Source organism: Rhinolophus sinicus, chromosome 2, assembly GCF_057876585.1.
Source record: "Rhinolophus sinicus isolate RSI-liver-muscle chromosome 2, RSI-T2T, whole genome shotgun sequence".
NCBI lineage: Eukaryota > Metazoa > Chordata > Mammalia > Chiroptera > Rhinolophidae > Rhinolophus > Rhinolophus sinicus.
Window position 1 is genome coordinate 52,856,479 of NC_142502.1, and position 20,597 is coordinate 52,877,075.

The 20,597-nt window shown below is 31.9% G+C and overlaps 1 protein-coding gene across 1 annotated transcript in view; it reads left to right on the forward strand.

Annotated features, from left to right (window-relative positions):
• The window catches only part of ASCC3 (activating signal cointegrator 1 complex subunit 3), a 300,443-nt gene that overhangs the window by 191,434 nt on the left and 88,412 nt on the right, over positions 1 to 20,597 (forward strand). The window contains exons 21-30 of the mRNA XM_019738872.3: positions 3,392 to 3,617; positions 5,198 to 5,352; positions 8,142 to 8,240; positions 9,128 to 9,296; positions 9,882 to 10,102; positions 11,523 to 11,608; positions 13,674 to 13,840; positions 13,949 to 14,094; positions 14,328 to 14,448; positions 16,659 to 16,801. Coding sequence (XP_019594431.3) covers positions 3,392 to 3,617; positions 5,198 to 5,352; positions 8,142 to 8,240; positions 9,128 to 9,296; positions 9,882 to 10,102; positions 11,523 to 11,608; positions 13,674 to 13,840; positions 13,949 to 14,094; positions 14,328 to 14,448; positions 16,659 to 16,801 — 1,533 coding nt within the window. The remainder of the gene's footprint in view (positions 1 to 3,391; positions 3,618 to 5,197; positions 5,353 to 8,141; positions 8,241 to 9,127; positions 9,297 to 9,881; positions 10,103 to 11,522; positions 11,609 to 13,673; positions 13,841 to 13,948; positions 14,095 to 14,327; positions 14,449 to 16,658; positions 16,802 to 20,597) is intronic.

Below are 20,597 nucleotides of genomic sequence, written 5' to 3' on the forward strand. Positions count from 1 at the left end.
CTTGTTTACTTTTAGAGATGCAGGAATTAATTCATGCTATACTGTGAATATATTACATTATGACATGCTACCAAGTTACTATTTTATCTTAGAACTAGTTCTGTTTAATTTGTACAACTTTTATGCCATCTATGTTATTACATCAGAAATGGGAGTGAGATTTGGTGTTTAGCGTGGCTCTTTTTAATACTGCTATTGTTTTTATTTTAGAGTTTATAGATATTAATATCTGAATTTTTTTGCTTTAAATGGTAAAGTTCATTGCTTTTACTTATAAAGGGCAATAAAACAAGAATATTTCAAGCGGAGAAAAAAGATTGTGAAACCATTGTAGTTTTCCCCAAATGTTAGAAATATAAACAAACAAATTTTTTTACCATTATTTAATAAATATACCTTAGACCATAGATTCAATACAAGTCTCTGATTTAAACAAAAAAGTCTCTCTTCCCTACTGTTATTGCTTAAAAATTGAGGATTGAAAGAAAATTATTCCCTAAATTGCAGCTTGTTAAATGTATAAGTTTTTTAAAATACCATAAATAAAATGTTGTAATATTTATGTGTTTATATTCAAGCCTCCAGGTGAAGTAAAATAGATTATGTTTTGCAATATTTACCTTTCAAATGAGAAGTTTCCTTTACAGACATACATTTCTTAAAAATATTCTTTACCTTAGAAGAATACCATTTTCTGTTTTTTTGTGTGTGTTTTTTTTGAATAATGTATTGTCTAAGTTAAGGAGAAGTAACACCTTAATCTTATTTTAAATATAAAAACGATTGTACTATGTATCATATGTTTGTAATTTTATTCAAAGACAATATAAAAAAAAGTATGTTTGTGTTAGATTATTATAAACAGCCATGAATACTCGGGAGTGCTTTGATACAACTATAAACATGAAATATTTACAAACATGAACCAAGATATGTTGGTAAACAATTTGAATGAATGTAGTAACTTAAAGTAGCCAAGAAACCAGGTAATGATTTCATATGCTATATAAAGTAAATCTGGATGTGATGAAAACTTTTTGTTTTTTGGCATTTTGTATAACATGTTTCTGCCATAGAAAATTTATACATATTCTCTAAACCTATACCTTCTATAGGATTCATTGTTTTGACTTATTTTGTTTATATATTTTCCTGAAAAGTAATATAATATTGTAATTTTATATTTTCTAATGATTTTATGTTGAAATAGTGGTTTAACTAAAATGTAAAGCTTTACTGGGTTGTGGATGAATAATCTGGCTGCATTTCTGCTTGATTCAAGATTATGAAGATACTTAACAGAGAGTGATAACGAATTACTTTACAATATAAAAGTTATGGTTTCTTCATGATTGGTGTCTAGAAAGTCAATCTCAGAACATTAAGGTTATATCTCAAAGCATCCCTGATTTTTCTTAAATACCTATTATAGGTTTATCATCATTAACTGCATTAGATAAATTGTTGTTGAGTTTATTTATATTTTAAGTTTTAGCCATCAGTAGTTCCACAAGCTCTGTGCAATGGCACTTCCTTCTATATTTCTGAAACTTTATTCTATCAACCTCTAAAATAAATCTTTGGCTCAAGTAGCCTACGATTTTATAAAAGAGCCTATTTAGCTTCTCTAAACTGTACATGTCAGAGATTTTGATCATTATTCCCACTCAATTTATATCATTCCAGATAAAATATCTTGTTTATATCTTGTCACATGGGATTTCTCCTTTCATTCCTTTTAGCTTTGAGGGAAAACTGTAGATTCTGAAATATACCATATTTCCCCAAAAATAAGACCTAGCCAGACAATCAGCTCTAATGCATCTGTTGGAGCAAAAATTAATATAAGACCTGGTATTATATTGTATTACATTACATAAGACCCAGTCTTATATAAGACCTGGTATTATATGTTATTATATTTTATACATACATATATATATATATATATATATATATATATATATATATATATATATAATATTATATTATATTATATTATATTATATTATATTATATTATATTATATAAGACCGGGTCTTACAGTAAAATAAGACTCGGTCTTACATTAATTTTTGCTCCAAAAGATGCATTACAGCTGATTGTCTGGCTAGGTCTTATTTTTGGGGAACAAGGATAAATTATATACATTCAAACCCAGGTGGGAAAATAAGCCAGGCAGTTTTTTATAAAAGCAAATGGGAATGATGTAGGAAGACCTATTTGATACACATAATAATCAAAATGTTCATTTTATTTATCATTATCTGGGCCTAATAAGAGCCATCCTGTCATTATTAATGGGTATCAGAACTGTCTTCATACTTCTAAATACATTTTTGTTCTTAAATTTCTACTAATGCAATAAAATGTAACTTTGTCAAAAGACAGATACACATTTCATATAAAATAAAACTGAAGTCCATACCTCTTATGATCATAATTTCAGATTTTCAAGTCAAATCATCTGCTATAATTTTGACCAGATTAAAAATTCTTCATTTTTCAAATGAAAATATCATTAGATATTATGTCTCTAAGTTCATGATTTTAAAAACAATTTTTAATAAAACAATCTGGGAAGTTAATGATAGAGGGAAGGAGCCAAAACAAATGCAAACTAACTGCAAAGGTCTAAAAAAAGTCTTCAGTCATTGTAACTTTCTATATGTCTATTAATGAAGTTATTCTCAGACCACTGCATTTGAAATCTTGGAATTAAGTTTGGAATTGTTTAGACCTGGCTTTGAATAGATACTCTGACACCAACTATCTGTGTGACCTTGGTGAAATTATTAACCTCACCAAGGTTCAGTATCTTCATCTATAAAGTTGTAATATCAGAACCAATCAAATGCAATTGTTAAATTAGATAATATATGTTAAGCAGTTAACATATTGCTTAGTTAATAGGAATCCATTAATATGGGTAACTGCACTCATCAGTATTTCCTTTGTTACCCTTCTCTCACTAATTTTTCTCCCTGACTGGATTCCAAAGTCTTCCCTATTTCCCTAAATAGCCTTATAAACTTAATCATTTCACTATACTAAGCTTTTATATTTGAGATGGCCTCCATAGCCTCCTAAACATTTTGCATGCCTTTTGTCTCTTCTTACTTCCTTCCTAGTTAGGGGGTGTAGAGAGGAGCTTTCTTCGAACTTAGAAATAAGGCTACTCTTTGAAAGTTAAGCATGATAATGTCCACATAAAGGAGGTGATTATTCTTGTTTAGAAATAATAAAGATAATTAGGGTCATATAAAAATAAATGTTGCCACAATTAAAGGATGCAGCTGGACAGACTTCTTTTGAAACTGAATAATAAAGTTATTGACAGATTTAAAAGTACATGTTACCTAAGCGCCAGTCCCCACTTTTTATTCTTCAGAATGCAGCTAGAATTGTCCGTGCTCTTTTTGAAATTGCTTTGAGGAAACGTTGGCCCGCCATGACCTACAAGCTCCTGAATCTTAGTAAAGTCATCGACAAGAGGCTGTGGGGTTGGGCTAGCCCTTTGAGACAGTTTTCAGTCTTACCACCACACATTCTGACAAGATTAGAAGAAAAAAATCTTACTGTGGATAAGCTGAAAGACATGAGGAAAGATGAAATAGGTAAGAAGGAAGCAAAAATGTTTTAATGTATTGTTCTGTGCACATAAAATATTTTACCAGATGTAAAAGTAAAGTATTGTGAATTTTCACATTACTCAAGATAAATTTTTATGAAATTTCTTTTTTATTTATCTAAATTCAAACAGAAGTCCCACCAAATTTTATGAAGTCACTTGAAAAAATTAGCATTTAAAATACTTAGATTGTCACACCCTTAAGTTGAGTATTATACAGATAAAATCTGAGCTATAAATTATGAGAATTAATCATGAGGTTTATTCTCAGTTGGTTTCTTAATATTTGATTCATTTCAAAGTCTTTTGTTAAGTATATCAGAAGTATTACAGCAAATAAAAAACATTATGTCAGCTCTACATATCTAGGGAGTTTCTAAATGAATTTCATCATTACACATACATATATATATTTAACCCAGTTGTTATTAGTGTGTAAATAGCATTTGGTCTTCTGCTTTTATCACATAATATTTAAAAATTATTCCTATATACATTTTCATGTAGCGTAAAATTTTATTGGACAAACATGTAATGCATTGATTAGGTAATATTTCAGATTCTAAATAGAGTAGACATTACACATGAAGGGAGTCAGGCTGAACAGAAATAAGAGCGAGGATCACCGCTGAAAGGTCTAAAGATATGAAGAGAGGCTGATATAGTTACTTCACTTGTAGTAATAAGAATACTTCTAAGACAGAAGGGAAGTGTCAATAAAAATAGAGAAGTTAAGGACATTAACTATGGAAGTTGAGAGTACTCACATTGTAATAACATGTAAATATTTTATCAACATAAGGAAGATCACCTTTTGGGTGATCACAGATTTGGGTGAACATAAAACATTTTGATTTATTCATAAATGTGCTATAAAAAATTATGAAGAGCCAAGACATACAAGAAGTATTGATACTATAAAATATAATCTGTTTCTATTTAGTTGCTAGGACTAGAGAAAATGTTTATAGTAAGTCACATCTGTTTGTGACCCCCACCCCCACCCTGGGACTCCCATACATAATCAGTATTTTACAATCTGATCATTTATGAGAATATGTATAAGTGGTTAATTTTGCATTAGATTTAGATTGACTATATTTAATATTTTATCTTTATGTTTTCTGGAAATGGGTATGGATGGATGAGTTGTGATTTATTACTAAAGCGTTTCCCATCATGGTTATAGAGTTCTGAAATAGACCTTGAATAGAACAACAACTGTTTTCAAAAAATACTAAATAATTTTATAATGTGTCATAAACTAACTAGGAGAAAAGAGGAACTATTTATAGTAGTTTAAACACTATTAAGTCTCAGTAATTTTAAGAACCCTGTTAATAGCTGAAGAAACCTTGATACCGGTTTTCTGCGCTCTGAATTGCTAATTCAAGTTAACTATTACAAAATATTCAAACATGCCAGGTCAAGAATGTCAACTATTCTACATAGCAAATCATAAAACAGGCAATAAAATCACCTCCTCTGAAATCCCATTTACAAGTCAGATTATATTGCTTTTTTTCTGACTGGATACATTTCTTCTATGTGATGTTTTCCTTGCAGGTCACATGCTGCATCATGTGAATATTGGACTCAAGGTCAAACAGTGTGTTCATCAGATTCCTTCTGTTACAATGGAAGCATCCATTCAGCCCATCACACGGACCGTCCTCCGAGTTACACTCAGCGTCTGTGCTGATTTTACTTGGAATGATCAGGTAGAAGTGGAAAATACCTATCTCAATGTTCAGCAAAAATGTCTCTGCTGCAGGTTCAACTACAGCTTCTTACATCTGTCCTCAAGGCATATAGAACATTTGCATCATATATATATATATATATATATATATATATATATATATATATATATATATGCAGTTAAATTAAATAATATATGTAAAGCAGTTATCATATACATATATATGTATACATATATATATATGTATATGATTCATTCAAAGCACTGTTGTAATATTTACTCTCATCCTCAAGGAAAATGTGGTATATGTTAACCGATAAGACCTCTTTAGAACATCTAGGAAACCTAGAATTTCAATGTTGAACAATGGTTTGGTGAGGACTTTGCTTAATTCTGCCTTTTTTCATTTTCTCTATGGTATCTTCATTTTTGCCATCTCTAATTATTCTGTCATTTCAGCCTACCAAAAATTCAAGATTCTCCATACTGAAAAGACCTTTTTAAGTCTGGATGTTTCTCAAACTATCATTCTCTTCTTTTCTTCACCATTAGAGTTTTCTACATTTCCTCCTAGGTACCCGTTTCTTTCCTGCTGACACTACTACCTCAGTGATCACCAAAGGCTGACTGGTTGCCATAATAAATGGCTTTTTCTTAGTTACTTTCTTTACTTCTCTGAACATTCAGCACTATACATAGTCCTTCTTGAAGATGTCCTTCCTTGTCTCCGGTCACATTCCTGTTTCCATTTTTACCCCTTCTTGTATACTTTCTTCAATACCTAGATGTTATGTATGTGTGAAGATCCACCCTGGATTCTCTTCTTATTCAGTCAATATTTTTAAAGGTCTATCTTTGTACCAGTTACTATGCAGACAGTCCGGTAGAGTAAACATTATAGATACAAGGCAAAGAAGACTCAGTCCTTTCTTTCAAGAAGCCAGTAGGGGAATACAAGTTAATTATTGTAGTAAAACAATGTCTACTTTACATGATTATCGTTAAGGCCTAGTTAAGTGTAAATAAATACTTTGTGCATTACATGATATTAGCACATCTTTAATATAAATGAATTTTATTCAATATCATGATTGAAAATTACCCAACCATAGTCCTAACCCAAATCTACCATTGGTCTGAAAGTGTTCTAACCTTTAATTCCTTTAGTTTCCTCATCTGTCATCATAATATTAATAACTATCTTTCTCACAGAATTTATATGAGGACTAGATGATATAAAATTATATTTAATATTTCTATAAATAAAAAATTTTACATAAAATGTAAAATTATAGTTAGCCATAAACTCATATTTCAAGTTTTATATTTAATACAGTATTTTTGAAATGTAGAAGTTTTATATTTTTTTTACACAGTTTTCTTCTCTCAGTATCCATAAGTCTCCTACAACTTGGTTTAATTCATTTTAGTAAGAGAGCACTTAATTGGTTTTATAGTTAAATCTCTTAGTTAGAATGCTGTTGGCTGCAACAATAGAAATCTGACTTGTCTCAGACTGACTTAAGCAACAAAGTATATTTCTCAATAAAGTCTACTGGTAGACTAGGTGCTCAGTATGATTGAGACTTCTGTTAATCCTATCATTCAGGACCCAGGAGCTTTCCATCCTTTTGCTTTGTTGACACTGTTACCTACTTCCCAAATGTTTTCATGCTCCTTTGTTCACATTTAAAGAGAGAAGTAAGCAACACCCCATTGCACCAGCCCAGGGCAAGGACCATAAGACCTTTTCTTTAGTCTGATTGGGCCAGTATTGGGCATGTACCTATCCTTTATCACAACCTGTTATCAGAGGGATGCCATAAGCTGATTGGCTTATGCTAGTCAAAATCTTCCCAGGAAATGGGATCACCTTCCCCAGAGTCACAGGAGAGATTGAATGCGCCCATGGTTCCCAAAAAATAAGACCTAGCCAGACAATCAGCTCTAATGCGTCTTTTGGAGCAAAAATTAATATAAGACCCAGTCTTATATTACCGTGTTTCCCCGAAAATAAGACCTAGCCAGACAATTACCTCTAATGCATCTTTTAGAGCAAAAATTAATATAAGACCCAGTCTTATTTTACTATAATATAAGACTGGGTCTTATAATATAGTATAGTATAGTATAGTATAGTATAGTATAGTATAGTATAGTATAGTATAGTATAATATAATACCAGGTCTTACATTAATTTTTGCTCCAAAAGATGCATTAGAGCTGATTGTCCGGCTAAGTCTTATTTACAGGGAAACATGGTAAGACTGGGCTTTGTTAAGAAAAAAACAAGAAAGAGAAATGAATACATGAAAGATGGTATCTACCCAATGGAATATTATTTGTCTATAAAAAGAAATGAAGTACTGATATATACTATAATATGAATGACCTTGAAAACATTATAGTAAGTGAAAGAAGCCAGTCACAAAAGACCATCTATTAAATAATTCCATTTATATGAAATGTCCAGAGTAGGCAGATCTATAGAGAAAGAAAGTAGACTGTGCTTGTCAAGGGTTGGAAGTTGGGGAGATGGCGAAGGATAGATAGTCACTGCTAATGGGTGCAAGGTTTCTTTTTGGGGTGATGAAATTATTCTAAAATTATATTATGGAGGTGGTTTCACAACTTTATAAATACATTAAAGCCATTGAACTTTATACTTGAAACTTAAATTTTTATGTAAATTATATACCAATAACGCTATTAAAAAGAGAGAGGAATGGGTGCTGGGTACGCAGACAACAGTGTACCATAGTTGAGTTACAATATGCATAGTATTAGGATACTGTTTTTTTTTCCTAGGTCCATGGGACAGTAGGAGAACCCTGGTGGATTTGGGTAGAAGATCCTACAAATGATCATATTTATCATTCAGAGTATTTTCTAATTCTTAAAAAACAGGTAAATAAATATGTATGGCTATATCCTTATTATGTTGATATCATAAAGAAAAAATAGAAGCTAACAATTTTTGCTTTTACCTATTTTTCTATAACTTCTAGTGTTGTTAAAGTTTTACTTTTTAAATATTTCTGTGTGGTTTTAAAAGAAAACTAATTAAATGTTACAGTATTAATATATTCAAATGTGATCTTATCTTGAGAAATACATTGTAATCTTTATCATGGTTTAAGGCATGGCTTCTGGAGGGGTGGAATATGTCAAATGGGTGGGATAAATAATAAAAAAATAAGTTAAATAAGAAGTAATAATTTTAGGTGTTACATAAACACAGTACTAGTATTGAATCACATTGTGAAAAGGGCATTGCTTTTTAAATTCTCTCAGTTTGATGCTGGCACGTCTAACTGATACTTCATTTGTAATTCTTCTTTTTATCAAAGAGAAAGCAAGCTTCAGGCTGGGAGTCTTGAGTAGGCAGTAGTAGAATTTCATATCAATATTTTGTTTTCCTTGCATTTGTCTTCATGGTTACCTTTTATTTATGCCAAGTGGTTCTGTTTTTCCACTTATGGCAGTGATAGAATTTAAAGAAAAATATTGAGTAACGAATCCGGTAAAAATCATGCAGTTAAATAATTTAATGAATAAAGTTTGGGGAATTATGAGTCTAATTGGTGACCTGTTAATACCTTGATGATATGCATACGTAAATAATGTAAACTGAGTATAAATTTAACCTTCTGTTATATCAAGTAATTAGAAATCCAAGCTATTTTCTTTATCTTTAGTACATATTGCTGTATACCATTGTCTTAACAGCAGACTAATAAGACTTTTATGATATTAGAATATCCATTTTCACTTTAAACTTTATATCACATTAGGTCATTAGTAAAGAAGCTCAACTACTGGTATTTACAATCCCTATTTTTGAGCCTTTGCCTTCCCAATACTACATCCGAGCCGTGTCTGATAGATGGTTAGGAGCTGAGGCGGTATGTATTATCAACTTTCAACATCTGATTCTGCCGGAGAGACATCCTCCCCATACAGGTAACATTGATTAGTAACTTGAATCATTGATTTTCCAAAATTGTTTTAGGTAATGTTGAAAAGAATCTGTGCTTTAAAGTTGTCTGACTCTGAATCAAAATCCAACTTACAATAATACAAGTTCATTTCAGTTTCCATTGGCTACAGCAACAGTGCACTTGACACTCTAGTATGATCATTTGTCTAACAGATGAAAAGTAGTTTGTTATAGTAACCATTCTAGTACTGAAGTTTGCAAATGATTTACATTTTTCTACAAATTGGGGTAGATTTAGTTTTGTTCTGTAACATGCATATTTTCAGACACCTGTCATTCAAATTACTTTTCTGATTGGAAAAGAAAGATATAGCATTATAGCTGGCTTATGTGGAACTGCTCTGGAAAACTGTCCAATGTGTCAATCTTATAAATGTGGTAATGGGGAAAAAAGATTTGCGACTAATATATAAGAATTTATTTTAAGCTTTTTTATTTATTACCCTCTAAAGAATTAAGGATTGTTCTAATCTATTCCTAAGATACAGTATTCAGTATTGTGCATATTTCCCAGTTATTGTTTAATAGTACCTGTTGTGTCTTTTCAGAATTACTGGATCTTCAGCCTTTACCAATCACAGCTTTGGGGTGTGAAGCATATGAAGCACTGTACAACTTTAGCCACTTTAACCCTGTGCAGACACAAATATTTCATACACTGTATCACACAGACTGCAATGTCCTACTTGGAGCACCCACTGGATCGGGAAAGACTGTTGCAGCTGAATTAGCTATTTTCAGAGTCTTCAGCAAGTACCCTACTTCGAAGGTCTGTTTGAAAGAATCACATGTTTACATTCAATTAGAAAAGGCATTTAATAATCTGTAAACTAGTCTGGTCTAAATATATTGCAGGACTCAGTGAGTAGCTTTGTAATTCTCTTAGGAAGTTTTTTGAGGTGGGCGGAGGAGGCAGAGATCATTATTCAAATAATTAGCCACAAGAAAATTTACCTTAAACTTTGGAGTCTTCTAGTTCGATCTCCAATGTACATATTGATGCTCACATGTCCTTTCGTCATTATAAGATATCTACACTTTATTGGTAATTTCATTGTAAGATACCTAATTGGTAGCGATATTTATAAGATATGTAATGATTCATAATCCAAATCGTTTGGCTGTGAAGGAAATGCTAATACTTTAACAAATACGTTTGTTTATACTCAGGAAATATACTTTTCTCCCACTTTTCTCCAAGTGGCCATGACATCCTTTAGTTAATACAAAATAACATGGCCAGTCCAACAAGTATTGATTTTAAGCATTCTTCAAATATGAAGTACTCACAGTTTAAAAACATTATTTTGTAAGAAAGCTAATTCATATGTTAGATTGGAATTATGTGCTATTTTCTTGATCATTTATGATTGCAGAAATGTTTTAACTTCCTTTTTCAGTGAAAGGCAGTGGCTCTTCTTCCTAGTGGCTCTTCCTTCTTCCTAGTGGCTCTTGTTCCCTGCTTGACTTTAAGTTGTCCTACTTCTCAGTCTCTTATGTGATTATTGATCCATTAGGAGACATGTTAATGCACCAGTAGAGCTCTACTCTAAATTTGAAACATTTTATAAAGGAAAGATTTTTTTTTTTTTTTTTAGTGAATAATCTGTATGTAAATTTGGATTAAGACCAGTTGTTTTTAAAAATAAATAAATAAAAATTAGACTACCTAAAATATACAACTGGCATCTTCCATAAAATCTACCTTACAATTTAAGCAACCAGATTAATTCTCTTCAGAATTTCAAGATTAGTAAATGTTTTCATGAAAGAGGTACAGCTCAGCTCTTCATCATAATACCAGGAATAACTTTTGTTTTTATCTGACCCCTTATTTACTTTGTGTAATATATTTCTCATGATTTTTAAAAATTTTTTTACATTATCTTAGAAGATAATTTAATTATAAAACACCTTTTTAAAATCACCTTTGGTGCTTTTTAGAAAATATTTAAAATTTTCTGTCAGTATTTTTGTGATGTATTGTATTTCCATCTTACTTTGGATAAATATAAATTGAGTATGTTAATGACTTTTTCCCATTAATTTAAAATTTTAAGTCTTTCTGTGTTAAAATATACATTTTAAAACTACACTGTTTTATTTTGATAAGTATTATGGTTTACCTTTATTTGAAACTACTGTCACTATTTTCATGAGAATCTTCCCCTCCACCCCCTCCTGTTTAGGCAGTATATATTGCACCCCTAAAGGCCCTAGTACGAGAAAGAATGGATGATTGGAAAGTCAGAATAGAAGAAAAACTTGGAAAAAAGTAAGTTCTTACTGTTTTCAGAAAATATACTTTGAATAATCTAAGAGGACCAACAAATAAAAGATTTGCATAAAACTTGAATACTTTTATAATGACTTCCATAGTCTTTTATTTAAAGGTGTTGTAACTACTACTAAAATGTTACCAACAGTCCCATTGTTTTAAGATTGAAAAGTGTGATTTTGAGGGTTTTTTTAAAGATTCTTTTAGCCCCGATTTCAGTATTTCTCAACATAGTTCTAGGCATTCCTCATTTTATTTTACTCTTTTATTTATTTTTTTAATAAATTTTTTTATTGGGGAACAGGGTGTTTCTCCAGGGCCCATCAGCTCCAAGTCGTCCTTCAATCTAGTTGTGGAGGGCGCAGCTCAGCTCCAAGTCCAGTCGCCGTTTTCAATCTTAGTTGCAGGGGGCACAGCCCACCATCCCATGTGGGAATTGAACCGACAACCTTGTTGAGAGCTCACGCGCTAACCAACTGGGCCATCCCGCCACCGGCCCCAAAATTATTTAATATGAGTACTTTTATTGTCAGGATAATTTTCTCAAAAATTTTAAAACAAAAGAAATTTTCTTTCTAAAACAAAAGAAAAAAATTCTTTTCATATCCTTCAGAGTAACTTCCAAAAACTGCTTAAAAGACATTTTACATGTAAATAATGTACCAAATGATAGAAATTCCTATAAGAAAATTACTTTTAAAATATATATATTGCACAAGGTTATTCATTGTAGTATTGTTTTTTAACAGCAAGATTGCAGGTAACCGTAGCATCCAATAGAGTATTACTAAATAAATTATGGTACATTCACACAGCACAAAATATTGTATCACTATATAAAAGAAAGCTCTTTATATGCTGAAGGAATGACTTTTAGAGATATAAGTATTCTACCTTTTGTTTTTAAAAAAATGAAGAATATAAATATATGATTGCTTTAGAATGAGAGCTGGGTAACAAGAATAGACATGTTACAGAGAATATTCACTACATATTCTTTGAACCATATGAATGTATTACATTTTCAAAATAATAACCAAAAGTAAAAATGAATAAAAATAAGTAAAAACTTTGTGAACACTAAGCTAGGAGGAAATAATGTTGCCCTTTTTTTTTGTTTGTCAAGTGTTAAAACAGCTATAAAAAATATTTAGCGATTTCCTAAAATTTTGAGTTAGCTTCCAGATTTCCCTTTTTTTACTATAAAACTGGGATTTGCTCAGAATGAGGTGGCACATACGTATTTGCCCCAGCTTTCTTCTTCATGTCCTAATATGTTTGAATTTGCCTTTAACTTATACAGGAAATTTCAATCTAAGAAATGAAGCTTACACATATCATATTTTAATTAATGCCTCCTTTTGTCTTTTTTTTTAATTAAAGTTTATTTGGGTGACACTTGTTAGTAAAGTTATATAGGTTTCAGATGTGTGGTTCTATAATACGTCATCTATATATCACATTGTGTGTTTACCACCCAGAGTCAGTTCTCTTTCTGTCACCATATATTTGATCCCCTTTACCCTCATCTACCACCCCACTCCCCCCTTACCCTCTGGTAACCACTAAACTATCAGCTGTGTCTATGAGTTTTTGTTTCTTCATTTGTCTCTTCCTTTGTTGTTTTCAGTTTTATATACCACGTATCAGTGAAATCACATGGTTCTCGAAAAAGTCGAGGATCTCCTTTTGTCTTAATAAGTTAACACTTTGCTTCATTAGAAAGGTGTTTATTCCAGCATATGGAGAAAGAGATGTGAGTTCTTCTCTATAATCACATAGGGCAGAGATTTTGTAAACATAAAGCAAAGTTTGACGCTTTTCATAGCTGCATAAAAGTTAAATTGTCAGTGTTTTGATTTTATATGCCCTTCATTTTATGAGAGGAAATCTTAAAATTCTTAAGAAACATATTTTGGATGCAAATCACAGAAAATTTCAGAAATCGAAGGGAGATAAAGTAGTTTTAAGCACTATAAAATTTTATTTTGAAAGATATATTTTGCCTTTCCAAGGTCACATTACCTGAAAAGTTAAAGGGATCCGTTTTATTCCCCTCCAGAGTTATTGAGCTAACAGGGGATGTAACTCCTGATATGAAATCCATTGCTAAAGCTGACCTTATCGTCACCACACCAGAGAAATGGGATGGAGTCAGCAGAAGCTGGCAAAATAGGAACTATGTAAAGCAAGTCACAATTCTCATCATAGATGAGATCCATCTACTCGGTGGGTACCACTATCTGAAGCCATTTTACAAACTTCAACTCTCATACTTCCATCAGCCAGCATCAGGATTTGTTGAAATGATTAATGTATATTATTCCTATTTCCTAGGGGAAGAAAGAGGTCCTGTTCTAGAAGTCATTGTCTCTCGAACGAATTTTATCTCATCGCACACAGAAAAGCCTGTTAGAATAGTTGGACTATCTACTGCGTTAGCTAATGCCAGAGACCTTGCTGACTGGCTCAATATCCGTCAGGTGTGTGGAAGATGGACAAGCACGCATTTGTGTGGCTTAGGTGGCCACATAAGGAGGCACCGTAACATTATACACTTACATGTCCAAACTGAAAATGGTTTCTCTGTCGTTTGTTTGTTTAATTAAAGTTTATTGGGGGGACAATTGTTAACAAAGTTACATAGGTTTCAGGTGTCCAATTCTGTAATACATCATCTATATATCACATTGTATATCTGTCATTTTTACTCTAGATGGGCTTGTTCAACTTCCGACCATCGGTACGCCCAGTTCCACTGGAAGTTCACATTCAAGGCTTCCCAGGTCAACATTACTGTCCTCGTATGGCTAGTATGAATAAGCCGACATTTCAGGGTAAGCGGCGGATTCTTAGAATGAATAGCAACCGTTTTGTATGGTATCCTTTAATTGAATTCTAAATAATTTGGATTTCTTTGAAAGGGTGATATTGCTCCAACTTCTACAAACATCTAAAACTGTTTACCTCAAGTGTTAACAAATATAAATATATGTTGAATTAACTATTGGAAGTTAGATTTATAAATGATAATGTCATTGTAGTAGAAAAATGTATATAATTTTAAAGCATAATCAAATCAATCTAAAATTTGTTAAGGTGTTTTCGTATGGTAGTAGCTTGAACAAATGATAAATAGAAGCCACAGTAAAAACCAAATCACACAATCTTAATTTTCACCAGAAACCACAAAACTTACAAATTTCAGTACTTTTTTTGCTTCTGTTTCTGTGTTGTGTTTTTTGTTTTTCCCTTTCTAACAAATTAGGCAAGCAGGAAAGATTTAAGAATAACACTCTTATTTTATAGAAACATGTTTGGGCTGCATAAGGAATATTTATTGTATCAATTAAAAATAACATCCAGAATAAATTCTGTAATGTGAACTGCTGTTGATTGTGAGGTGACAGTTGTGAGGTGACTTTTTAGCTGCTGTAATTAGCCTTATGACAGAAGCAAAGTATTGATTGTGAACTAGAGACCAATCTTGGCAGTTCAGATTATTTACACCTCCACAGAAGCATTGTACAAAATCACTAATGAACAATAAATCTGCCGTGAGCTGTTCAGGCACACCTGTTCTTGCAGCAGCAAAAATCCATTAAATGTTGAGGTTTAAAAAAGAAACAGATTCATTCACTATTATGTGTACAAATGATACCAATATTGTACTAATATGTGTATTTAAAACCATGTACCTCTAATGTGATTTATCAAAGCATTGCCATTTACATTCTGTAATATTCTGATAAACCGTGAGTGAGAAATAAGATAAGTGAGTTATGTTTCATAGTATGTATTATTGAGATTTCTTATATCTGTCTATTTAAGGAATGTCTGTTTTCCTACCAGTGATTAAGATGAAGTATTTTGTGTTATGTAAATCAATAGTAAATAACTGAAATACTTACACTTCTCTAGATATAGTATCGGTACAGCAGATATCTTTATAAACTATTTCATTACACTTGTAGTATATTTCTTCTTGTATACTTGTACTACATTTGAGTTTAGAAATGTGATAGCTTTATTTCTCACTCTTAGGGTATGAATATAGTCGAGGTCATGTCAGTATTTCCATTATTAACCTTGTTTCTTAGCCCATAAAAAGAAATTCTACAGCTCACATTTCGAACAAGAATTTACAAGCAGGTTGAACTTTTTTTATAAAAATTTTAAATATGTCTGACTGTTTTAAGAGAGCTAGTAGACAAAAGTATACATTCTACTTGTGTCATTTTATCAGTATTTTGGAGCCTCTGGAAATCTGATTTCCAGTGAGGTCAAATGACTTTTGTGGCTCTTTTAAGTATTTTCTTTTTCAGTCTTGTTTTCAAACTACTCATCTCATCTTCTGTGTGTCAACTACCCATGTGCCATCACGCAGATAGAGATTCAGGCATGGTATTCTCTTCAGCTCTCTTCTGCATTCTCTTATCTTCCCACTTGAAACCTTACACGTATGCATTTAGGAAAACATTCTTCCGGCTTATCTCTTACTAGGTTATTGATAAAAACTCTCTTAATGTTGCATCTACTGGTAACAGGGCAAAAATAAAAGGGATTTTTTTTTTGGAGCTTTTCTTAGAGACTTTTCATCACCTTTGCAACACTTGACTCTCTCCACATCCCAGAACCAATTAACTCTGTAATATCATTTCTTAGGCAGGCCATAACACAACTCAGAAATAGAAAACTCAACCTAAGATTTAGTAGCTACATTCAGCTATTAATGAAATGTCTCAGCTTTTAAGTGTCTCCTTTCTCAGCAGCTCAGAACAGAACTGGGAACCGACATAGTTAAATCTTGCCTATCCCAGGCAATATAGTTTCTTAGGTAGGGCCAGCTTCCTTTCCTTTACTATCCTTTCTAAAATATGCTGTCAGATCCATCTTGTACCTCAAACAATGCTAAATTTCTTGACCAAGTTAAGAATTCACTTAAATCACTTACAACATCAGCTTTCATTTATCCATTTGATATCCTAATAAATTCAGATTCCAGTGTAAGTGGCTTACCATTTTATTTTCCACAACTTTTCAACAGCAATTAGAAGCCATTCTCCAGCCAAACCAGTTTTGATATTTGTCTCATCAAGACGTCAAACTCGTCTTACTGCTTTGGAGTTGATAGCCTTTCTGGCTACTGAAGAAGATCCAAAGCAGTGGTTGAATATGGATGAAAGAGAGGTAAGCAATTTTTTTTTTCTACTTCATATATGTGTCAGGTTAGTTTGTGTGGTAGTATAATGGAAATTACATACCAGGGGAGCCAAAAAAAAATGTATACACATTTTAAGAAAGAAAAAAATTGTATTAAAATTACCCAGATCGTAACCACTTTGAGAAATTCTTGTAATTGCAGAAGTCAAACGGGACTTGTATTCATCTTTTGTTATTAGTATATATTGAGTATTACAATTTTAATCCAATTTTTTCCTTTCTTAAAATGTGTATACATTTTTTGCACCCTCTGTGTTTAATTATGTTTAGTTTTAATCTGTGCTAAAAGTTTAGTGTAACATTACAGAAATTTTGGGAAAAAAGACGAAAGAAGAAATGCATAATACTACCACCTGAACACTATTAATATTTTTATGTATTTCCATCCAGTAGTTTCCCTCTAAGTATTTATTTTCTAGATCCATATTTATCTCTATATTTTTTCCCTTTAACACAATCACATGTGTTTATTTTAATATTCAACTAAGTTTTCATAATATTTGAGTGTTTCCTGCTTTCAAGGAACTTATAATCAATTTTGTAAAATTAAATTTTCATGAAATATATAATACCATGACCATTTTCAAAGATTTAGAAAACTAGTACGTAAAAATTAGCCTGTTTGTAACCTTTAACCAAGTAATAACCATCATTAAAATTTTAAGCAATTGTAGTTTTGTCTACATAATTATATTCTACTATGTGACTATTCCATTATATTTTCTAAGATAATTAATCATGCATTTTATTATTATATAATTTCTTTAATTTAGGGTTATTCTTTTTTTAATTAGTTTCAGGTGTACAAAACAATATAATAGTTAGACATTAATCATGTATATCCCTCACACAGTGATAACCCCCTCCCCCCAATCTACTACCCCTCTGACATCGCACACAGCCATTGCATTTCCACTGTCTCTATTCCTAATGCTGTACTCTACTTCTTGTAACTGTATGTGTGTGTGTGTGTGTGTGTGTGTGTGTGTGTGTATATATGTATATACACATACATATATATGTGTATATACATATATATATATATACACATATATATAAAATTGTAGTTGACATTCATTATTCTTCAGCTTCAGCTTCAGGTGTATAGTGCAGTGATCAGGCATCTACATCTTGCCTGAGGTGCTCTTTCTAATGAGACAAGTGTCCATCGGATACCCTACAAAATCTTTACAACATTATTAATTACATTCCCCAAATGGACTTTCGTATCCCCGTGGCAATCTTGTGGTTACTGATTGTGCTTTCTATCTAATCCCCTCACCTTCCCCCTTTATCCCCACTCCCCCCCATCTAGCAACCCTCAGTTTTTCCTCTATGTCTCTGAGACTGTTTCTGATTAGTTCGTTCATTTATTCTTTTCTTTAGATTCCGCATATAAGTGAGATCATATGGTATTTGTCTTTCTCTGACTTATTTCACTTAGCATAATGTTCTCTAGGTCCATCCACATTGTAGCAAATGGTAAGATTTTATTCTTCTTTATGGTTGCATAATACTCCATTGTATAAATGTACCACCGTTTCTTAATCCAGTCGTCTACCAATGGGCATTTCGGTTGTTTCCATGTCTTGGCTATTGTGTATAGTGCTTCAATAAACATAGAGGTGCATAAATTTTTTCGAATTAGAGTTTTGGATTTCTCCGGATAGATACCTAGGAGTGGAATTGCTGGGTCATAAGGTAGTTCCATTTTCAGTTTTTTGAGCTACCTCCATACTGTTTTCCATAGTGGCTGCACCAATCTGCAATCCCACCAACAGTGCACAACGGTTCCCTTTTCTCCACATCTTTGCCAGCACCTGTTCTTTGTTGATTTATTGATGATAGTCATTTTGACTGGGGTGAGGTGGTATCTCATTATGGTTTTTATTTGCATTTCTCTAATGATTAGTGAGGTGGAGCATTTTTTCATATGTCTGTTTACCCTCTGTATATCCTCTTTAGAAGAATGTCTCTTCATGTCCTCTGCCCATTTTTTAATTGTGTTACATGTTTTTTAGAGTTGAGTAGAGTGAGTTTTTTTATAAATTTGGGATATTAACCCCTTATCGGATATATTATTGGCAAATATCTTCTCCCATTCAGTAGGATCCCTTTTTGTTTTATTGGTGGTTTCCTTTGCTGTGAAAAAGCTTTTTAGATTGATGTAATCCCACATGTTTATTTTTTCTCTTACTTCCCTTGCCCAAGAGGATATATCAGTAAAAATCTTACTCCGGTGATGTCTGTAAAATTTCTTCCTATATTTTCCTCTAGGAATTTTATGGTTTCAGATCTTACATTTAAGTCTTTAATCCATTTTGAATTTATTCATGTATATGGTGTAAGAAGGTGGTCCAGCTTCATTTTTTTTGCATGTGTCTGTCCAGGTTTCTCAGCACCATTTATTGAATAGACTGTCTTTACCCCAGTGTAAATTCTTGCTTCCATTGTCATAGATTAAATGGCCATATAGGCATGGATTTATTTCTGGGCTCTCTATTCTGTTCCATTGATCTATGTGTCTGTGTTTATGCCAGTACCATGCTGTTTTGATCACTGTAGCCTTGTAGTGTAATTTGATGTCAGGTATTGTGATACCTACCACTTTGTTCTTATTTTTCAAGATTGCTGAGGCTATCCAGGGTCTTTTATGGTTCCATTTAAATTTTAGGATTATATGTTCTATTTCTGTGAAAAATGTCATTGGTAGTTTGATAGGAATTGCATTGAATCTGTATATTGCCTTAGGCAGTATGGACATTGTAACGATATTAATTCTTCCTATCCATGAGCATGGTATGTGTTTCCATCTATTTGTATCTTCTTTAATTTCTCTCTTCATTGTCTTATAATTTTCTGAGTACAGATCTTTTACTTCTTTGGTTAAATTTATTCCTAGGTATTTTATAGTCTTTGAAGCAATTGTTAATGGGATTGTTTTCTTAATTTCTCCTTTTGATATTTTATTATTGGTATTTACAAATGCAACTGATTTCTGAATATTAATTTTGTATCCTGCTACTTTCCTAAATTATTTATCACTTCTAATAGTTTTTTGGTGGAGTTAGAATTATTTCTTTAATATAGAGTTCTAAACTTAAAATTAATGGGTCAAATAATATGGACATTTTTGTAACTTTTCATATAACATTTATACAATGGAGTATTACACAGCCATAAAGAAGAATGAAATCTTATCATTTGCTACAATTTGGATGGACCTAGAGAACATTATGCTAATACTTTCCAAAAGGGCTATACCATTTGAATGAAATCTTACCATTTGCTACAATGTGAATGGACCTAGAGAACATTATGCTAGTTACTTTCCAAAAGGGCTATACCATTTGATGTGATCACCACTGATGTATGAATTATCAGCAGTATATGAGAGAGGCAGTTTTACTACATTTTTCATTTGTTGTAATTTATTGATGTATTATAAATAAATGTCCCTTATTTTAATGCTTCAATGTATGCTTTGATTTTTGTCTTCTTGAACATTTTTTTTCGTATTATGTGTTTACTAATTGTCTTCTTTTTCGTTTCTTCATTCCTTTGGGCTTTATCTGTTGCAGGAGAGCATTTTTCTTATATATTTCTATGAGAGCCTTAGCAAATTTAAAAGAAAAACGCATACACACACATCTAAAACTTTATATGATATCACTTTTTTCCATATATATTTATTATTACACACACACACACACACACACATACACACACACACATATTAATTCTTCATCTGCCTTGTTAGTTA